This window comes from Lampetra fluviatilis, chromosome 69 (genome assembly GCF_964198595.1).
Source record: "Lampetra fluviatilis chromosome 69, kcLamFluv1.1, whole genome shotgun sequence".
NCBI classification, from domain to species: Eukaryota; Metazoa; Chordata; class Hyperoartia; order Petromyzontiformes; family Petromyzontidae; genus Lampetra; species Lampetra fluviatilis.
Window position 1 is genome coordinate 472,877 of NC_136343.1, and position 20,269 is coordinate 493,145.

At 53.8% G+C, this 20,269-nt stretch overlaps 1 protein-coding gene across 1 annotated transcript; it reads left to right on the forward strand.

Annotated features, from left to right (window-relative positions):
- Positions 1-741: 741 nt before the first annotated feature.
- Positions 742-14,650, forward strand: LOC144952663 (E3 ubiquitin-protein ligase TRIM11-like). Its single transcript, XM_078883139.1, has 6 exons — positions 742-1,302; positions 10,154-10,249; positions 11,719-11,952; positions 12,228-12,250; positions 12,547-12,641; positions 14,100-14,650. Exons 1-6 carry the CDS (start codon positions 742-744, stop codon positions 14,648-14,650), a joined length of 1,560 nt encoding a protein of 519 aa, XP_078739265.1.
- The last annotated feature ends 5,619 nt before the right edge of the window (positions 14,651-20,269 follow it).

The following is a 20,269-nucleotide window of genomic DNA, read 5'->3' on the forward strand; positions in this document are numbered from 1 at the left end:
CTGTCCCCCGCTCATATGAGCGGGTCACGGTGCCTCGCCCGGTGGTTTGTGGCTCCACAAACTGGACCGTGAGCCACAGCCCCGTGACCGAGTTAAACACGGCAACTCCCATCGTTGTCTCACAGCTCGACAACTGGAACGCGACTTTGAGACAGGAACAAATTATTTTCATGAAGTAGTTTAAAGTTTAAAGTGTTAAACTTAAAACTAAAAGAGTGAAACCGAAAGACGAAGATAACAACAATCTCGTGGAGTAGAGCGGCAGAAAGCAACGAGTTTAGTTGAGACGAGTTGAGGTGATGTGATTTGGTGATGTGAGTTGAGATCAGGTGAGTTCAGATGAGTTGAGGTGAGTTGCGGTGAGGTAAGTTGAGTTGGTGAGGTGAGTTGAGGTGAGTTGAGGTGAGGTGAGGTGAGTTGAGTTGAGGTGAGGTTAGGTGAGTTGAGTTCTGATGAGGTGAGTGAGGATGAGGATTTGAGACAAGGTAATCCGAGTCTTATTGTTTAAGCCACCCCTATACTCACTCACACGTCAACACATTCCAGGGCACATCTCGTGATATGCAAATCAAACTGAAAGTTTTCCTATTTCCTTGTCACCTATTTACGTAGCTTGTTCCTCGTTTCGCGTCTCAGACGCAGCCAGAGACTGCATGAGATATAGCTAGAGACTGCCTGAGCTCCATCAAGCGACTGCCTGAGCTACAGCCAGCGCCCATCTCTAAGTGGAGCCACAGGGCCATGGCGAGTGCGGCTGCCAGCGGTAGCGAGGCCCAAGGAGAGTTGACCTGCCCCATCTGTCTGGACGCCTTCCGCTGTCCCTGCACGCTCAGCTGCGGCCACTCGTTCTGCCTCGAGTGCGTGGAGGTCGCCTGGGATGCGGCCAAGTCCTTCTCCTGCCCACATTGCCGAGTGACCTTCCCTCAGAGGCCCAAGCTGAACAAGAACTTCACGCTCGCCAACCTGGTGGAGCAGCGCAGTGCTGCCGAGAAAATGGCCACCGTGGTCTTGTGTGACTTCTGCAACGATGGCACGACTGCTGCCTCCAAGACCTGCTACAGGTGTGATACCTCCTACTGTGTGACTCATGTAAAGCCTCATCAGGAGAACCCGAAGTTCAGGGACCACATTCTGGTGGCTCCAGCCACGAATCCTGAAGACCGAAAGTGCAAGACGCACAGAAAGGAGCTCGAGTTTTTCTGCCGACAGGACAAGAGCTTGGTCTGCACAACCTGCACCATCGCAGGAGACCACAAGGGTCACGATGTGGCTATGCTGGAGGACGAGCACAAGACTCGGGAGGTGAGATGGTCTGCGTGTGTGAGCGGGAGCCCCTCCTGCATAAAGACATAATTTCCCAGTACGAACTGAATAATAATATCCAGTAAAATATCATTCCTCTCTCAGCTGCTCATTGTTTCTTCACATTTTAACCTTGTTTCAACATAAAATATGCTGAGGTTGTCATAGTACAGAAATAATACAACCACAATTATCAATCCTGTTATATGACACATTTATAAATGTGCTCTTAGTATATTTTATAAAACTGAAGGACTTTAATGTGTAGAATGTTTACTAAAAACGACGTGAGTGCATATACCGTGGTTCGTGAAGTTGTTTGTAAAAGAAATGTAGTTTGTGGTAGAGAGGAGCATTCCCTAAAATGTTTACTAAATGTAAAACGACTGGGACTGCGTGAGCCGTAGTGCTCACCGCTTGGTAGCCTCATGCTGGTCCGTGCCAGTTTAGCGCCGCACTTTACAGCAGCTACTGGGTCACTGGACTTGGCGTTCCAGAAATGTCGCGTGATTTTGACAGACCAAGTATTTCGTGATCGTATTTTATTTTCATCAAAATGCTCTCTACCGAATTTCTCCGACACTCAACAGAGACATGGCAGCCCTTCCTTGTGCCATGTAAAATTTTACTAAAATTATTTTTTATTTTACCAGGTGAAGCTCACTGAGCTCAAAGAAGTGGCTTATCAAGTCGAAATTCATTGCAGCCAAATACTCCCAACGTACGTTTTTAAATGTAGAGGGAAAACCGGAATACCCGGAGAAAAATCCATGCAACTGTAATGGGCTCAATATAGGCGCACACAACTTCTTGGGAGGCAACACTATTTATTAACTCAACGTACACTTAACATAGGGTGGTGACCACCGACCTATTCTAACTAACACACACCATCACTCATTAACACAGACTCTCGGATACAACTAGCGTGACCCAGCCAGCAGGGCTACTGGCTAGTCCGCTGACTGGAGGCGTGACTCTTCACGAGGCGTCTTCATGAGGCATCTTCTCTCTTGGCACGAGCAGCCCCGAACCCGGTTAGGAGTCCGCTTATATCCGCCTCGGCGTGTTCGGGCCACACCCCGACCACGCCCACCTTCGAGAACTCTCGAGAAGCTCCTCTGCTGTCCACGTGGCCCCCAAGGTGGCCCCGGGGCCCCCGGCCCCCCTCTTGATCCGGTAACGTGCCCAGCCGGGTTCACTCAGAGTGCCACGGCCTCACACAACCCCTGTGGCCCTCACCCACGGCCACCAGATCCCCTGAACCGGCCCTAACGTCATTCCCACCTCCAGACGGGATGTCATGTGTGTGTGTGTAGACCCGCGTAGTTGTGACGCTCCCCCGCATAGTGACGTCACACATGTGCGTGTGTGTCTGTACACATTAGTGATGCTACAAGTCACTACATCAACCCCCCGCAAATTACCCCTCAAAAAAACCCATGTGCCCCCAACAATAACAACAAATAACTGAAGGGAATAAATTCCGCCAGAACATCTGTACAAATATAACAGAACACACAACGAACCATGAACATGGCAACAGGGAATGATAAACACATTCCACGAAAAAGGTACAGGGCAACCCCAACGGCAACCCTGTGGGTGAAACCACAAAAAGACACATGCGCGCTCGCAACAAATAAAAAAACTGCAGAGCACTACGCACGCGTAAAAGTGTTATTTGAAGCGAGCAGTGCGGGAGCGAGTCCTTGTGGCTGGACCCCCAGGTGAGGTGGTCCGAAGCACCCCAGAGGACGAGGGGGCAACTCCCTTACAGGCGGGAGCCCGCGGCCCCTCCGGCAAGGGCGGCAGGGCTGGCAGAGGACCACTGGGTGGCAGCCTCACTGCTCGGAGCGGGCCTTCGGGACGAGCAGCTCCAGATGGCTTGGAGGGGGTCACGAGCTCCGATCCTGAGGGCGGGACCACAGACCCACCCTGAGGGAGCACGCGGCGGGGTGGAATGAACGGTTTAAGCCGCGACGGGTGAACGAACCAAGTCCGATGATCGAACCGTATTTTAACGCACTGAGGGCGGTCGGCTTCCACAACCTCGACCGGCCCCCACCAGGGTTTGTACAACTTCGGGGACGTGCCGACAGGCACCTGTGGGCAATGCAGCCAAGCCCCATCCCCAGAGGCCCACTGCTTGCCCGACACCCAACGACCCTGTAAGCGTTCATTGGCCCGCTGTCTAGCGGCTGAATGTGCCCTAGAGGCCTCGCGCGCCTCGGAGACGTGCTGAACGTTGAACCGCATGGGATCAGACATGGCCACCTTGGCCTTAGAAGGGTTCACTTTAAGCTGAATGTCAATGGCGGGGTTAGGTTCCCGGCCGTACAACAGGAAGAAGGGCGAGTAGCCAGTGGAAACATGGGGAGCCATTCTGTAGGCCGCGAGCACCCCCGGGATGCGTAGATCCCAATCTTTGTGTGACTCATCGACCTGGTGATTCAACATCGAAACCAGGGTCCGATTAAGCCTCTCCACCATCCCATCTTTTTGGGGGTGGTAGGGCGAGGTGCGGACCTTCTCTGTGCCCAGAAGGTTGCACACCTCCTTCAGCAGGCTGGCAGAATTTTTTTGCCCTTGATCAGTAAGGAGGCGCTCTGGGGCGCCCTTGTCTAGCACGTACCCTTGCAGGAACGCCTCGGCAATACTGACGGCCGTCTGATTTGGGAGCGGCCAAGCAACAGGCCACCACGAGAAATATTCAACTCCCACAAGCAATTTTTTGTTCCCCTGGGCCGTACTGGGGAAAGGACCCAATATACCAAGAGCCACCAGCTCATTAATGCAGGACACTTTAATCTACTGCAAGGGCAGGCAGAATTTAACAGGCGGCAGCTTCCGGCGTGCACACTGCACACAACCCTTGATAATATTAGCGACGTCCGCCGCCATGCCAAGCCAAAAATAATCGAGTTTCAGGGCGGCGAGCGTCTTGTGCCATCCCAAATGTATCAGCCATTCATGAATGGCGACGACAAGCCTGCTTCTGAGGCATGTAGGCACCACGATGTTATAACGCTGCAGCCCGCCGTCCCAATACATCAGCAAGCCCCCCTTGAGGACCACTGGAGCGACCTTGCGCCGGCCCACGGCATCCCCTGGTACCTCAACCCGGCGGTGCAATTTCAGGAGGGAAGCATCTTCGCTCTGGAGGCGCCCCCACTCCGAGTGGGACAACTCTAAGACAGCATCACAAGGGACGGGGGTCTTGGGGGAGTGCATCGATGCTGCCGCAACAATGGGAGCAGGTGACTGCACCTCTGGAGACTTGCACCGAAGCGGACCCAACAAGCAGGCACAACGGACGTCGGAGAGAAGCCGCGACAACGCATTGGCGTTAGTGTGCCGGGCCCCTCTATGATGCGACACCCGGAAGGAGTAATCCTGAAGGATTTCCAACCAGCGCGACAACTGTCCCGAAGGCTGGTCAACACGCAACGCGTATTGTAAGGCGGCATGATTGGAGCGCACCCCAAACATCCTTCCATTTAAATAGAGTCAGTACTGCTGCACGAAAAAAACAATTGCGAGCAGCTCCCTCTGCATTACACAATAACGCTGCTCAGCCGGCGAGAGCACCCTGCTCCCGTACGCCACCACCCTCTCGACACCGTTAACCATCTGCGACAACACAGCACCAATGCCTGTATTGCTGGCATTGGTGTCTAGGATGAAGGGTAGGGAGAAATCTGGGTACCGCAGGGGAGGGGCGTGCACCAACCCGTCCCGGAGAGCAACGAAGGCGGCCTCCTCCTCCATGCCCCAATGAAATGTCTGCCCTTTCGCCATGAGTGCGTGGAGAGGCATGGCAATGGTGGCGAACCCGGGCACAAAACGACGATAATGAGACGAATCCGATAAAACTGCGGACCTCACCCACAGACGTGGGGGTAAGCCACATGCGCACACACGCAGTCTTTTCGGGATCAGTCGCGATGCCCGATTCTCTAACAATGTGGCCGAGGTACCGCACCGACCTCTGCCATAGATGGCACTTTTGCGGCTTGAATTTTAGATTAGCCTGCCTCATTTTGAGAAAAACAGCGCGCAACCGACTGAGGTGTTCCTCAAACGTTCGTCCGAACACAATTACATCATCCAAATAAATCAGGCAGGAGTCCCACTGGAGTCCTGCCAAGACCAACTCCATTAACCTCTGGAAAGTAACTGGGGTGGAGTGTAAGCCCATCGGAAGTCTGTTGAATTAAAACAGGCCTTGCGGCGTTTGAAAAGCCGTCTTAGGCCGGGAGGAGTCATCGAGGCAACTGCCAGAACCCCGAAAGGAGGTCAAGCATTGAAAATAATTTAGCACCTGCCAACGTGTCCAACGAGTCATCCATACGGGGCAGGGGGTAGGCATCTGCCACCGAAACTTTATTGAGTTTTTGGAAGTCAACGCAGAAGTGAAGACTCCCGTCGTGCTTTTTCACGAGCACTATCGGGGCACCCCAGAAACGGGGATATCACGTCGGCGGCCAACATCTCGTCGACCGTGATTTGCACGTGTTCCTTCTCGGCCGGGCTCAGCCGGTAGGGGTTTTGTCGAATAGGCGGAGTCACCGGTATCAATATGGTGGTTCAAAAGGGTGGTACGACCCAGATCAAATTTCCCGTGACTGAACACATCCCCGAATTCTACCAGCAAAGCCCGCAACGCGGTCCTCTGACCGTGGGAAAGGTCCTGCAACATAGTCTGCTGTACCACCACAGCTGATGCGTGAGCGAGTACCGTACCCACCTGAATGACAAACACGTCCGAGCCAACATTCAACACCTGAATAAAGGGCTGGCGATCCCGAGACACCAACGTCTGCGCCCCCACAAGTGCCATCGCCGCTGGGGCCGCTTTATTTGTGGGCGTTAGCACAATACCCCCCTCGGTGGCATCGCGAGCAAGTGGCTTGTGCAACCGGAGGGGGGCGAGCATCTGTCCCCTGGGGGAACCATATCGGTAACAAGCGCCTGTACCGACGCACAGCCTTGGCCGTGTCATTGGGCGACGATAAGAATGCTATCCATCACCCCGAAGGCAACTCCAGACACCTGTGGTCAGTCAAGATTTTGAGAGGCATTTTTCCAAGGAAATCTGTCCCTAACAGATACGGCACCGCCAGGGAATCGGAAACCAGGAAGGGCCCCCGCAATGAAATGCTGCTGATGGAAACCGCCACGACAATCTGTCCCAAAATTCCCAGCGAACCCCCTCTAGCCACAAAATATGGAACGAGAACGGGACGTAATAGACGGCAATGGGCCGGCAATATATAAAAAATCAATTCTGAAACAATGGTGACGGAGGCGCCGGAGTCAGTGAGGATCCGCACATAAATTCCCTGAATGGTACCGACGACCGTAGATGACCCGACGGCCGTGGCCACGACTCGACGGGACAACTGCGACCACTGTGCGTGCCCGAAGTCCCAATTCTCACTCGACGCGGCGTAACCCCCGCGCGGCACGATCCGACGCGAAGGAGTAACGACCGTACACGAATCAACACGATCGAAAAATGGGTGAGGTGGGAACGAGGGCCGAATGTGTGGTGCACCGCGACTCGCCTGGGGACCCTTTGAAGCCGAAGAAAGGTGAGGAGACGAGGACGACTACCCAGGGCGTCCTCGACATGGCGACCGGCACTCCACAGCGACGTGTCCCGGCCGCCCGCAGTTGAAGCAGATGCTGCGAGTGGAGCCCTATCAGGGAGGCAAATGTGGAGGACGGTCGTGCGTCCCTTGGCGCTCGGCAGCATGCCTCTGGCTCCCGGCGCCGCGCACGGTGGCGCAAACAGGGGCGGACTCGTCCTCCTCGGACGTCCCACCTTCCGGTGTAGCACAAGCCACGAGGCCTGAGCGCTTCTTCAACCCGAGGTGGGACTGGATACATCGCGCGATCACGAGGGATGTCGGATCATCGTCCTCGGACGCGGGCAGGGCGACGTTCAGCTCCTTAGCCAGCCCCAACAACAGGTCCATCACCAGGGAGTCGACACCTGTTGGCTGAAGTTTCAGGAACGCGGCCTGAGCCAGCGACAAGAGGGCACTTCTGAAGGCGAGGAGCGACTCGGATTCCTCCCGCCGTCATTCCACGAACCTGTTCCGGACAGTGAACGGCAGGTCGTAAATGGTGGCCATCTCCTTGAAGGCCAACGCCAGTGTGGAGCGCCGTGTAGGTGGAATGGTGCAAAAATCCCCCAACACGTCATCCAGACACGTGGGGAGTGCCTTCAATGCTTCCTCGTCAGTCCCCTCCCAATCCTCGCCAGCCGCTGTGAACTCTCGCATGAAGGGGAGTCGGCGATGCAGCGCAGGGACGTCCCGCTGCATGGCTGGTGGGTGAGCAAAAATGGCGGCCTCCTCGCCGTGCGTTCCCACCAAAATGGCTGCCGCGTGGCCCGCTGGCATGGCGGGAAATTCACGTGACCGGACCACAGCCGTGGCAGCGGCATCGCCACATGGTCCCGGCCCCGGTTCCTCTGTCGATGGCTAGCCGACGTCGAGTTTGGCAACCAGCTCTGCCGCGGCACCCAGCAACTCCGCTAGGCGGACGCTTGTCTTCCGGCGATGGTCGGCCAGAGACGGGTTCGCTGGTCGGACCGCACCGCGCTGCTCCACCGCCGGTGTCACGTCGGCTGTGCTCTCCGGGGCTGCCATTCCCGGGGCTGTCGGCAGGACGAGAGCTCCATTGTCGTCCTCCTCTCCCAAGAAGTGCCTCGCAGGTTGCCTATGGCGTGTGGTCATTGCACCTTAACTTTTGCCACTTCTGGCACCATATGTAATGGGCTCAAAATATGTGCACACAACGTCTTGGGAGGCAACACTATTTATTAACTCAACTTACACTTAACATAGGGTGGTGACCACCGACCTATTCTAACTAACACACATCATCACTCACTAACACGGACTCTCAGATACAACTAGCGTGACCCAGCCAGAAAGGCTACTGGCTAGTCCGCTGACTGGAGGCTTGACTCTTCTTCACGAGGCGTCTTCACGATGCATCTTCTCTCTTGACACGAGCAGCCCTGAACCCGGTGAGGAATCTGCTTATATCCGCCTTGGCGTGTCCGGGCCACACCCCGACCGCGCCCACCTTCGAGAACTCTTGAGAAGCTCCTCTGCTGTCCACGTGGCCCCCAAGGTGGCCCCGGGGCCCCCTGACCCACCTTGATACGGTAACGTGTCCAGCCGGGTTCATTCCGAGTGTCACGGCCTCACGCAACCCCCGTGGCCCTCACCCACGGCCACCAGATCCCCTGAACCGGCCCTGACGTCATTCCTGCCTCCAGATGGGATGACGTCATGTGTGTGTGTAATCGAGATTTGAAGTTTTCGTGACTGCAGGGATCCATACTTTTTGGTTCTTTCAGTAAAGTCACGTAGGTATAAAAAAGAATAAATTAAATCACGACATTTTAGGCGCAACACAAGCGTCCGTCATCAGGTGGGACAACCACAGCAATAAACAACTGCTGAAGTGGGGGGGGGGGGGGGGGCAGGGAGGAGAGACAGAAGGGGGGAGTTTGGGGTAGGAGGAGTGGAGGGCTACCGAGTGAAGAGCAGCTAGAAGGGATCAAAGGTCAAACGCAAAAGCAAGAGCAAAAGGAGATGCGGATATGAAGGAAACACAATAAAGCATTTAAGTTTTTACCTGGTTAATAACATCCTTCCAGTAATTGCTCAATTTGTATCCATCTTCTCGGTTGAAGTTTTGTCTGCTTATATATCTGGATGGCTTCATGAAGAAACCTTAGATAGTAGCCTGACGGTTTGCAAAGTACCTTGATCTTGGAAAAATACAATATCATGAGAGCCCACAGCGTTATAGCAGTGGTCAGCCACAGTGGAGTTAGTTCTACCATGTTTCAGGTCTGCCTTGTGCTCGCGAACACGGTCCGATATATGTCGTTTCGTTTCCCCAATGTAACAATCACCACAAGTGCAACTTAGTTTGTAGACTCCAGGATATTGCATGTCAGGAATGAAATCCTTCACAGATGGGATTAGATCACGGATTTTGTGTACGTATTGAATCGGACCTGGATCTTGTGTTTGTTTAAGATTTTGGAAATATTTTTGGTGACGCCTGCTATGTATGGTAATGTGATGGTTTTGGTCAGCGTCTCAGGGGGTTGTTTCTCCATGGTTGGAGAAATAGCTTTGCGAATAATGCGGTCCAAATATCCATTCATATTATGGGCCTGGTGTATGTATTCCAGTTCACTGGCAAGGTGGTGTTGGTCGGAAATGCAGTGGGCCCTATGGTGTAGTGTTTTGATGAGGGAATTCTTCTGTGCCGGATGGTGACGTCATACATGTACGTGTGTGTGTGTACACAGTAATGACGCTACAAGTCACTACATAACCATGGGGAGAACAAATTCCAAATATTCAGGTGTCAGGGTCGGGATCAAAACCACGTCACTGCTGTACGCCAGGCAAGTTACATTAACATCTTGCGGCGCCTTTCCCCCCACTACTCAGAGCCCGACCCACTGCTCAGGTAGCCCCGCCCACGACTCAGGTGGTTCCACAGGCTTTGGCTCCTGCGTGTGCTAAGCCAAGTATATGTATGCAGAACTTATTTCGCACCAAACGTAGCAACCGTGCTCATCGGAGGTGTGGGGGAATGACAACTAAACACAAAATGATCCAGGAGGCGTTTGAGCTCCTCATAAAATTGGTTCCCTGCAGCGCTTGCTCACCCAGTATCCATCACTGCACAGGGGCCGCTGCAGCCTGGAGATGGGACCGTCACTGTGGAGGGGTCTGTGTGGAGTGGGGGTGAGAGGGGGCGCTCAGAGAGTGAGTGGAGTCTCCCCTGGTGACGTCTCTCACAGAAACAAGTGGGAGAGGAGACGCTGGCGGTGGAGGAGAAGAGGAGGAAGGCGAAGGAGTCCATAAAGCGGATGGAGGCCGCTCGCAGGGACGTGCAGGTACCGCATCTGGGCCGGACTGTGACCCCGTGACTCCACCCTGAGTAGGGGTTGTGATGGAGGACAACTCCATTCATTCACGTGGACTTCCATTGGCTCTGAACACATCGTGGGACTAAAGACACAACGGTCAATGTGCCTCAATACCCAGGACGAGCAAATAAGTGGTTGTCATCTCCAATGAGGAACTGGATCAGTCGTAAAAATTCCACATTCTTAGGATGGGAGACCAATATCCCCATGTGAACTGCCACTTCATCTTTTGTTACATATCTGTCTATTCTGGCCAGATGAGGTGGCACATACCTGTTATCCAATACATTGGTGGCAGGGTTCACATTATATATGTTTACAATATGTATCGCATTGTGCTATGAACCCAAGTCACCTGAGATCATCTCCCAGCGATGACTAACATCAGTAGCGAGAAATATATGTAAAGCCATAACCACGCAATACACTGAATGCACGCAGTGTGCTTTGTACAATGTGCATATTCACGTAACCTTTTCACAAAGTACACTCACATTCAGTATACTGAAATGTGTTATGTGAGCATAAAAGTTAATTTGAATTAAAAAAGAGTATCCAACAAAGCACAGAGACACTTCGAGGTAAGGTCACCAAGTTGCATGTCCATTCTCACCGGTGCACCGATCTTATCACTGCCCAGTCACGAAACCCAGCTCTCGTGTTTAGTCCCAGCTGGGCTTGTTTTGTGGTAGGAATACAGCTTGGAAGCGTTGCTGAACAGGCAGCTTTAATTATGACCTTTTGCTTTTTCAATCTGCTCGCATTACACACACCTTGCACAACTATCCGAAAAGATGGGGTTCATATTTAATTAGTATTTAAATTCCTTATTTTTCTCAGATTTGTGATGTAATATTTGCGATTGAGTCCTGTGTAATTTGCAGGGTTATGATAGATGACAATTGTATTGTTCATTGGCTACCGAGGCTGTGATGCACAGGAGGGGTTCATCCTCCATCAGGTCACAGGGGTTACAGGTCACAACGTCTCCCATTGTGTGGGTTGCATGGCCACAGTGGCAATACTGTGGATTTACGTTAATGCATCTCTATGGGTCTCGATGGGTCTCTATGTATCTCTGAGTGTCTCCTTGGGTTTAGTATACAGTCCATAGTTTGGGTTGTATGACCAGTCACACTGCCCTATATTGACTCAAATGGGTCGATATGCATCTATATTTGTCTTCATGTGTCTCTGTTTCTCTATGGGTCTCTATATCTGAGTATCTATGTATCTCTATGGATCGCGAGGTTTATCTATGGGTCGCTATAGGTTTACTTTATTGCCCATAGTTTGCGTTGTGGCCACATACGCTTTTCCATTTATGATTCAGGAAAGAGAGGTGTTAACGCCACCTCCCTAAGACTTAGATCAACTATTGCGAGATTAACTCCTTTGTTAATTATTTAATAAAACCAAATCACACGCCCTGTCAGGGATCGATGACCGGGGTGAGGCAGCGAATCAATGGCGAGTTCGCCCGCATGAGAGCAGCTCTGGACGAGGACGAGAAGGTGGCTCTGGCTCGTGCGTCTATGAAGGAGCGCGAGCTGCTGACCCAGATCGAGAAGAACATCGCTCACTTCCAGCACGAGATCGGCGAGCTCCAGGCAGCAGCCACTCGTCTGGAGGGCCTAGCACAGGAGAGGGACTCGCTCGCCTTCCTGCAGGTGAGCGATGAGTCTCCGGTGTCGCTATTTGCACAGAGCCCTCGGCAGCGTCAGTGTTGAGGCTCCTGAATGAGGTTTTCACATCGACTGCGCTTTGTCACGCACAGCCTGAGTTTCTGCCCGGTCCTTGCATTGTAACTCAGTATTGGTGCTCATGAGGTCATAAGCCAAGACTTTGTGGTGTATATTCCACCCGCGGTGTTGCAGTGGGAAATCCACTGATCCCATGGGAATGGAGGCAGAGTCACAGTAATGCACATCTCTCTCTCCCACAGGGGCACCTGGAGGAGACGCGCAGGTACAGACGACTTTCACGCACGTCTCGATACACGACAACATGGGACTGAGTGCGAGGCGTGGGCAGTGAGACACTGGCTGTGTGTGGGGATGCTGTGTGTGTGATGATGCTGGGAGTGGTGGTGCTGATTGTGATGATGCTGGGAGTGATCATGCTGTATGTTGTGATGCTGTGAATGATTGTGATGTGAGTCGTGATGCTTTGTGTGATGTGTATCTATGTGATGGAGCTGTGATGATCCTGTGAGTGATGTTAATCTATGTGTGAAAGTGGCCGTGTCTGATCTGCTTTCACAGGACATGGTGGGCTACAGCAGCTCCACCCTCAGCTCCCAGCCAAGAGGACATTGCCTCGCTTAAACGCACCGAGGAAACTGTGACCAAATTCCTGTGTGAGTTCTTCAGTGTGAAACATGGGTGATGGGGCCATCTTCACAATAAATGATCACCGTGTGTGTGTGCACGAGGTCGATTCAGCCTAAAATAATTACCTGGAGTTGTGTAAACATCACCACTAGGGAGACAAAGGTGACCAGGCGTAGTCCTGGCAAACCCAGCCCCTTATGTGTCGTGCCAGCTTTCAAAGGTGCTGATTTGCCCCGACAGTCTGTTAAGGCAACAACGGGAATATGTATCTTTGTTTACATCATGGAACTTGATGCGATGTGAACAAAATCGCCACTAGAGAGACAAAGGTGGTCGGGCGTGGTGCTGGCCACCCACCTCCTCATGTGCCCTGCTGGTCATCATAGATGCTCGCTAACAGCACTTGCCCCAATGATCTGTTGAGGCTACACAGGGGATCTTGGTCTTTGTTCACAGCCCATTCCAGGACCCTACTGAACACAGCCACGAGACTCAGTGTGGCGTTCTTGTGTAAATAATCAGCATTACGAGTCAGGGGTAATTGTTATGTTGAAGTGGAGTGTGTGCCTGTGAATGTGTCTGTGCATTTGTGCGTGGGGGGAGTGGTGGCATAGTGGTTAGCACACTGCACTACGAACCCAGTTACCTGGGTTTGATTACCCGCCATGGCTAACATCAGTGGCAGGTTTTATCTGATCCAGTCCTCGGCCTCTGCTAGGCAGTTTCAACCTCAAATGAGTTCCTGATGCTGGTAATGGTCATAATGATGGTGATAGTGATCATGATGAGGATGGTGGCAATGACAGTGGTGCATCGGCCAGTCATCTCAGTCGACCAATGGCACCTGGGACTACCCCATGACCTCCTGCCAGTGGCCGTTCTACACTTCACGTGGCCTCAACGTGCACATAGCCTGGCACAAGTGCTGTGGTGACGTCACTGCCACTTAGTAGCAAATGGCAGTTGTTGCTGTTGGTAATTATCTTGATGTTGGTGACGTGAGTGATGGGAATGGTGATGATATTGGTGAGTGATGGTGCTGGTCGTGGTAATGGCAGTGATGGTCGTGGTGATGGTAATGATGGTGATGGTTGTGATGGTTTTGCTGACGGCACAGTAGTGATGATATTGGTTATGGTGGTTATAATGATGTTTTTTGGGTTGGTGATGGTGATGAAGATGTTAGAGATGGTGGTGATGGGGATAGTGGTGATGGTCCAGATGATGGTCGTGATGGTGGTGGTGATTATTTGTGATGGTGCTAGTGGTGGTGATGATGGTTGTGATGTTGTTAATAGTGATGATGTTGATGTTCATAGTGGTGATGATGGTGGTGATGGTGATGTATATGTTGTTGTCATTGATATTGATGGCGAGAATGGTTGGCGATGGTGATGCTATTGTTGATGGTGAAGATGGTTGGTGATGTTGATGATGGATGATGACGGTGGTTTGTAGTGATGTTGTCATCGCTGTCATCACAGACGGACGCTCACCGACTCTGGACACAATCTCAGCTTATGACCAACTCCAGATCTCCTCGGATCTCAGGACAGTGACGCGGACCAGTGACTTCCAGGATCGCCCCGATCACCCACACCGGTTTGATTGCTGTGCACAAGCCCTGTGCTGTGAGAGCTTCTCGTCAGGCCACCACTACTGGGAGGTGGACGTGGGGGACGCGGAGTCGTGGCGGGTTGGAGTCACGTACGGGACGATCCCACGGAAAGGGGGTGGTGTTGCACAGCTGCTGGGAGGGAGCGACACGTCCTGGTGTTTAGAGAAATATGACGACAGCTTCTCAGTGTTTCATGGTGGAGTGAAGACTGCACTGTCAGTTAAGGGGGCCCCCTTCCTCCGCAGAATCGGGCTTCACCTGCACTGGGAGGGGGGGCTCCTGGCGTTTTACCGCGCCGACTCCATGGAGGTGATCCACAAGGTTCGGCAGAGATTCTTGCAGCCTCTCTACCCTGGGATGTGGGTGGTGTATTGCAATGATCGATTGAAGATCGTGGATCTGAGTCGTGCATGCTGAGGTTGCGGAGAGATAGAAACCCAAGAAACCCAAGAAACCCAAGAAAAAGAGAGGGGGGATGGTGAGAAGAGGGTGAGGTGAGCGTGGAAGGGTAGAGTGAGGGGGGAGGGTGAGGGTCAGGTTGGCGTGCATGAACGATGTCGCTGGTGCAGTAAAAATCGCAGGTTCGTGTGGCCACTCCTTCAGCTGCAGTGCGCGCTCGCGTCACCACGCCTCCTCATCCCTGCGATTCACCACCATCACCAACATCATCATCATCATCACCCTATTATCATTACTGTCATCATCACCATCAATACCACCAGCATCATAATCATCATCACCATCATTACCAACAGCATCACCAACATCATCATCGCCATCATCATTACTATCAACACCACCAAAACCATCATAATCACAATCACCAACATCATCACCACCATCATTACTATCATCATAACCATCACCCCATCATCATCACTATAATCAGCAACATCATCATCAACATCATTATCCCCATCATCACCACTACCACGAACAACACCATCACCACCATCAACCCACCATCAACACCACAATAATTATCACCATTATGACGTCCATTACCATCATCATAATCATTACCTATCATCACCACTATCAACATCACCATCATTATGACCATCATCGCCATAACCATCATCACCACTATTAACATCATCACCACCATCATCACAATCACTGTCATCACCACCGTCAAAATTACCATCACAATCACTGTCATCACCACCGTCAAATTTACCATCAGCATCATCACGACCACCATCAAGCTCATCACCATCAATACCAAGACTAACACCACGACCATGATCACCACCATCATCATTGCCACCACCATGATCACCACCATCATTATCATCATCACTATCAGCACCCACATCACCATCACCATTCTTCCAACCACCATCACAATAATCACAATCATCACCATCATTACGATCATCAACACCACAAAAACGGCCATAATCATCACCATTATCACATCCACCATCACGACCATCATCACCATTATCATCACTATCATCCTCACCGTGAAAACCACCATCACCATCACGACCATTACCACCATCTTCCTCAGCACCATCATTATTACCACCACTGTCATCACCACCACCATCATGATCACCACCACCACCATCATTATCATCATTGAGTATCACCGCCCACATCACCACCACGATTATCACCATTCTTACTATAATCATCACAACCATTACCACCGTCATCATCACCACCATCACTACCATCATTACTACCATGATCAACACCACTACCATCATCACCATTTCACCATTATTACCACCACTATCACCATCATCATGGTAACGTCTCTGTAACGTATTTGTAGCTCGGGCTGTTATTTTCGTTTATTGTGTTTAACCGGGGCGATAACTCAAGACACAAGGATAGGAGTCTAATTTGTAAGAGTGAGTGGCATGGGGAGCGAGTGCTTGGGTGAGTAAGTAGCTAATTAACAGAGATTATGGGTGATTGAATGATTGAGTGAAGGCATGGTTGATTGGGTGAGATGGTGGGTGAGTGAGTAGGTGGGTAGACGTGGGAGATGGTTTGTGGGTGAGTGAGTGAGTGAGTGAATGGGTCAGTGGATCGGTGGCGTGTTTGAGTAAGTGAGAGAGTATGTGATTGGGTAAATTGTTGAGTGCATGAGTGAGTAGATTAGTGAGTGATCGATTGAGTGCATGGGTGATTGAGATGGTGGGTGAGTGAGTGGCTGAGTGGGTCAGTGGTTAAGTGAGTGAGTGAGAGGGTAGGTGAGTGGTAAATGATTGAGTGAGTGAGTTCAAGTGTATCGTCTGTAACCGGGTGTAGAACTCGAGAGACCAGTACAGGAGTCTCATTTGCAAGAGTGACCTGGGGCTGGGGGGGAATCTCCAAAATAACAAAAACGACAACGTAAGCACAGGGAACAATAACGAAGCGAAGATAAATTAGCGGAAAAAAAACAAACAACTACCGCCGTTTTACAGACGAAACCGAAAACAAAACAGCGCCCTGAACAAACTCCCAATACTGCAAGGGTGAAGACAGCGTCTGTACCTCCAACTCACAGTCGTGTCCACGTGTTGGGGGACGATCTCGTCTACCCAGGGCCACCCGTCGCGGTGTCCAACGCAACGTAACGACGATTCCCACAAACAACTCCCAACAGCCCACTCCTCCCGCACCCCCCCCCCACGGTTCCTGGGTTTGTCGTCTTAAAAGTGGACCTGTAGCCGCTGCAAGTGTGGGGGTCGCTAGCCCCCGAGGTCCCTCCCGCCTCCATCCCCTATTTCGTTTACGTTACCCCACCTCCCTATTACCTGCTACGGTTTCGCCGGCATTCGAACGCGACGCCCCTACTGTTACAGCCTCGCGCCGCGCTCCCACGCTGCGAGCATACGTGCGCACAGCATCATCACTCAAACGCCACACTCCCCCTCTTTACACCGCTACGTACAGCTCTCGCACACTGCGAGCGTGTGCCCGTCTATAGCCCTGTGCGGCACGTTACCAATGCGCATCCGTATCCGCCACGTAACGAATGTACGCGCACTCACGCACACAGCTCCCCGCGGCACCCACTCACCACGGAGCACTCACGTTGTGATCGCACACCTGTATCATACACGGAGCGAACGTACGCGCACACACATACAGCTCCACACGCGATACCCACTCTTGCACCGCTCTGGCCGCTCACGTTACGATCGCGCTCCTGGGGTACGCCGATTACGCACGCCGAGAGCTTACGCAAGTAACGAGCACACGCAAGCGGGGCACACGCCGACACGACGACTCGTCCCCTCCCCCACTCGCGCGTGCACGTCAACACAAGTATCGTACAAGGACGATTCTCCTCTCACACGGCTGCGTAGTCACGCCAACACACAAAAGTGCTCTCCCCGGGCGTTAACCCACACACCTCCGTACCCGCACAATCGTACAGAGACCACGGCCTTTATGCATACAACGACCACACACCCGCGAATGCAGTGCACGCTAATACCACGTTCAAAAACACCCAACAACACGGTTCCGTTACTACGCTCGAGATTTTATTGGCCCTTGTTAACCCACCGAGCCACCCGTGTGTGTGTGCGGGCCAGCAAGGCGCTCCTAACCCACTCTTTGGTGGCGTGCAGCCCTACTCTATGCCGCGCTCTCTGCTAAACCGCTTTCCTACTCGTCCTTACCCCGAACTAACCCTCTCCCACGGATCCTACTCTCCGCTCTGAGGTGTTGTAAGGCGCGCAACACGATACCGTCTGTAGTCCCTGGTGACCTTGCGGCGCTCAGATCGTCCTGCAGACAATCTAGCGGCTCGCCCGATGACTCCATCGTCGCCGACTCCGTGTCCAAACTCCAGAAGAGTTCCCTACTGCCCCTGTGTTTTCTTTTAAACTATTCACATCAAAGGCTAGGCGCCCCCGTCCCGACCGCCTTGGTCTCTCGACCAATCCTGAGCCTAGGATTTCCCGCTCTTTTGCGATCCCGCCGGCCTTTGACCTTTCGACCAATCAGTCGTCCCGGGTCCTGATCCCAGCTATCTGCCCTGCTGACCCGTGTTTGTGTTTGTATGCGTTTCTAACTGCGGGGCTCTCTGAGCTCGCCGTGGTCGTGCGATCTCAAATCCGCCCACGGCGCCGCAGTGTTACTTGGCCTGGGAAGGGTCCTGTCCAATTCCCTGGCCCTGAGAAACCGTGGGGTAACCCCCCTAGGGGGCCCTCGGGTGAAAACTCAGGGTAGGTGACCCGACCACGAGGCCCTACGTGGGTGCGGGTGCGTGTTTATGTGGGGGGGTGATGGGGGGCAGTGCGGCGGTGGAAGCCGGGCGGCTCCCTGGCTCGGCAGAGCGGCCCCGTCGCTGTGGCACCACATAGCCCCCCGGGGTGCCAGTCCCCGTCCCGGGTTGACTGGAGCACCTCGCCTGGGTTGCCCCCACGAGGTATCGCCGCGGGGTCCGCGGGATTCGCCCGGCCCTTGTGGCTGGCCTCGGGGGTGGCGGCTCCGTCTCCTGGGGCTCCGGCGGTGGTCTCCTCCTCCATTCCAACGGCTCCCCTCGGTCTCTGGCACCTGCGGGCTGGGGAACAAACTCAGAGGCGGTGGGGTTTAAGGGTCGCCGTCCTCGTCGCCCCCGGCCCCGCCCGGGGCCCCTCGGAGCCCGGGGCTCCGTGGGGCCCATATACTGCGCGAGGCCCCCGGGCACGGGGGGTGGGGGGACCCCGGGGTTTCGGGGTACTTGGACGGCGGGGCTCCCCCCCTCGGGGGCTGCTCGCCACGGCTTCAGTCGGCGGATGTTGACCACCATCTCCCGGCCCCTCTCTCCTCCCTGAATCAGCACCGTCCATGGTGAGATCTGCCGTCTCACAATCCAGGGTCCTCGCCAGTAGGTGGTCAGCTTCCCCACCTGTCCGGCACCGACGCGGGGAGTGTACAGCCACACCTCAGAGCCCGCAGTGTAGAAGGGGGGCTCCATACGGGGTCGGGCACCCTGCTCTTGCCGCTGGTGCGCGGCCTCTCCGTGTGGGTAGGCTCGGCCCCTGGCCCCTCGCAGGGTCTCCAGCAAGTGCTCCACGGGGTGGCTCCCTTCCTCCCGTTGCGGCGGAGGGACACCGAACAGCAGATCTGCGGGCAGACGAGACTCGCGACCAAACATCATTAGGAACGGGGTCTGTCCTGTAGATGTGTGAACGGCGGTGGTGTAGGCGAACAGGGCATAGGGGAGGTGTTCGTCCCAGTCCTGTTGATTCGCGGCCGCCATGCGTCTAAGCTTCCCGGCCAGAGTCTGGTTCATCCTCTCTACCATCCCGTTCGCCTGGGGGTGATACGCCGTGGTTCGGTCCTTCTGGATCCCGAACTCTCGGCACAGCGCCTGGAATAGTTCGGCCTCGAATTCACTACCCTGGTCGGTAATGACTCGTTCGGGGATCCCGCACTTAAGTACGTAGTTTTCCACGAAGGCCCGGGCCACTACGAGGGCTGTTTTATCCGGGATAGCCACCGCCACGGGGTAGCGGGTGAAGTACTCCACCGCTACGAGAATATATCGGTTGCCCCGGTGGGATCGTGGAAAGGGCCCCTGCAGGTCGATTCCGACCAACTGATTCGTCCGACTGACTCGGAACGGCCTCAGGGGTACCTGGTACCTCGCCGGCTTTTGCCCACACTGGTGACAGGCCCGGCAGCCCTGCACCCAGGCGGCCACATCTTGCGCCAATTTAGGCCAGAGATACTGGCGACGCAGAGTCTCCCGGGTGCGCCGTTCCCCATCATGGCCCCCGAGCGGGTGGTCGTGTACCAGTCGTAGTAGTTGGGGTCGCACATGGGCGGGAACGCAGATGCACCCCGGCCGCCCAGCGTCGGCCAGTTCCCTCACCACCCCGTTTTCTACACACAACCGGGCATACAAACCGCTCCAGGGCCCTGGTAGTGCATCCTTCTTCTCTCGCAGTGCCGCCTCCACCGCCGCCAGATCCGGATCTCGCTGCTGGGTCTGTCTCAGCTGCTCGTCGTTTAGGCCCGGGAAGGCGCAGCCGACGTCCTCCTGGATCCGTCCGATCGGGTCCCGAGCCGCGGGTCCCGCGCTTGCTGGGCGGT